The 1,309-nt window shown below is 44.2% G+C and overlaps 1 protein-coding gene across 1 annotated transcript; it reads right to left on the bottom strand.

The window, feature by feature from the left end:
- Positions 1-204: 204 nt before the first annotated feature.
- On the bottom strand, positions 205-867 carry LOC129570953 (uncharacterized). Its single transcript, XM_055450676.1, has one exon. The coding sequence runs from the start codon at positions 865-867 to the stop codon at positions 205-207; it is 663 nt and encodes a 220-aa protein (XP_055306651.1).
- Between the last annotated feature and the right edge of the window lie 442 nt (positions 868-1,309).

The following is a 1,309-nucleotide window of genomic DNA, read 5'->3' as shown; positions in this document are numbered from 1 at the left end:
CAAAATTAAAACACATAGCATGAAACGTATTCATAGTAGAAATGCGTATGTATTAGTTTGTACTTATTCATTATAATGTATTTAGATAGGACGCTAGCGCGGCCTGTTCGAGTGTGAGGTCGGTTACGTTTCTCAATATCGCTTAGCCTTATAATTTTGCAGCGAAATGTTTTTTTTACATTGGTGCGCTACAGGGCTCCCTCTCTAAAGACGGAGTCGTTTCGGAAAATCCACCTTCCGACCAGATCTTGTGACTGTATGTGGCTTTTTGCTTTGATTCTCCGGTGTGGTTTTTCGTTTTGTGTGAGTTTTGACATCGTATTCCTCGTCTTGTTTGAGTACGAAGGCTGGCTTTAATCGATCGATGCTCACCGCGTCTGGTTTTCCGTCGATGTTTACTTTGAAAACCTTCGTGCCACTTTTGATCACCTCGTATGGCCTCTTGTACGGTGCTTGTAATGGTGTTTTGTGTGCATTGATTCGAATTAAAACATGTGTGGCGTTTTTCAGCTCGGGATGCACGAAAAATTTTGGCTGGCCATGGTACTCTGGAGCAGACGGTTTGAATTTGCTCATTGTTTGTTTGGATTCCTCGACAAATTCTGAATCGATCGGGTTTTCACTTGGGCCATCGAGAAATTGGCCCGGCGTTGTGAGTGATTTTCCATAAATCATCTCGGCGGGCAATGCGTTGATGTCTTCTTTGACCACAATGCGCAAACCCAGCAACACTAATGGAAATTCATCGATCCAGTTGTTTGTGAATTTCGCTTTGAATGCTGCCTTGAGCGAACGATGCCACCTTTCAATCATCCCATTTGCTTGTGCGTGGAATGATGTAGTTTGTAAATGATGGATGCCCAGCATTTGGTTCAACTGATTGAATAACTAGCAATCGAATTGTTTTCCTCGGTCAGTTTTTGGGAATTCGTTGGGAATTCCAAATCGTGCGATCCATCCACTGACAAGCGCCGTTGCAATGGTTTCGGCGGTGATGTTTGATATCGGATTGGCTTCGATCCATCGTGTTGCTCGATCGATTGCTGTCAGTAGATATGAGTAGCCGTGAGATTCTGGCAACGGTCCAACAATGTCGATATTAATGTGCTCGAATCGGTCGCACTTCGTTCCGTATGGTGTCACCGGTGCTTTCGAATGCCTATGAATTTTGCATTTCTGACAAGCGATGCAATGCTTGACGAACTCCCTGCATGACCTTTGCATGTGTGGCCATACAAAACGCTCTTGCATCAATTTTGTCATTGCGCGCACACCGGGGTGACTCAAACCATGTATTTGTTCTAAAACG

This window comes from Sitodiplosis mosellana, unplaced genomic scaffold, assembly GCF_009176505.1.
Source record: "Sitodiplosis mosellana isolate CC-2019 unplaced genomic scaffold, AAFC_SMos_1.0 Smas_scaffold_798, whole genome shotgun sequence".
In the NCBI taxonomy this organism is placed as follows: Eukaryota; Metazoa; Arthropoda; class Insecta; order Diptera; family Cecidomyiidae; genus Sitodiplosis; species Sitodiplosis mosellana.
Note: the sequence above shows the minus strand (reverse complement) of the source record. Positions and strands in the feature narration are given on the sequence as shown.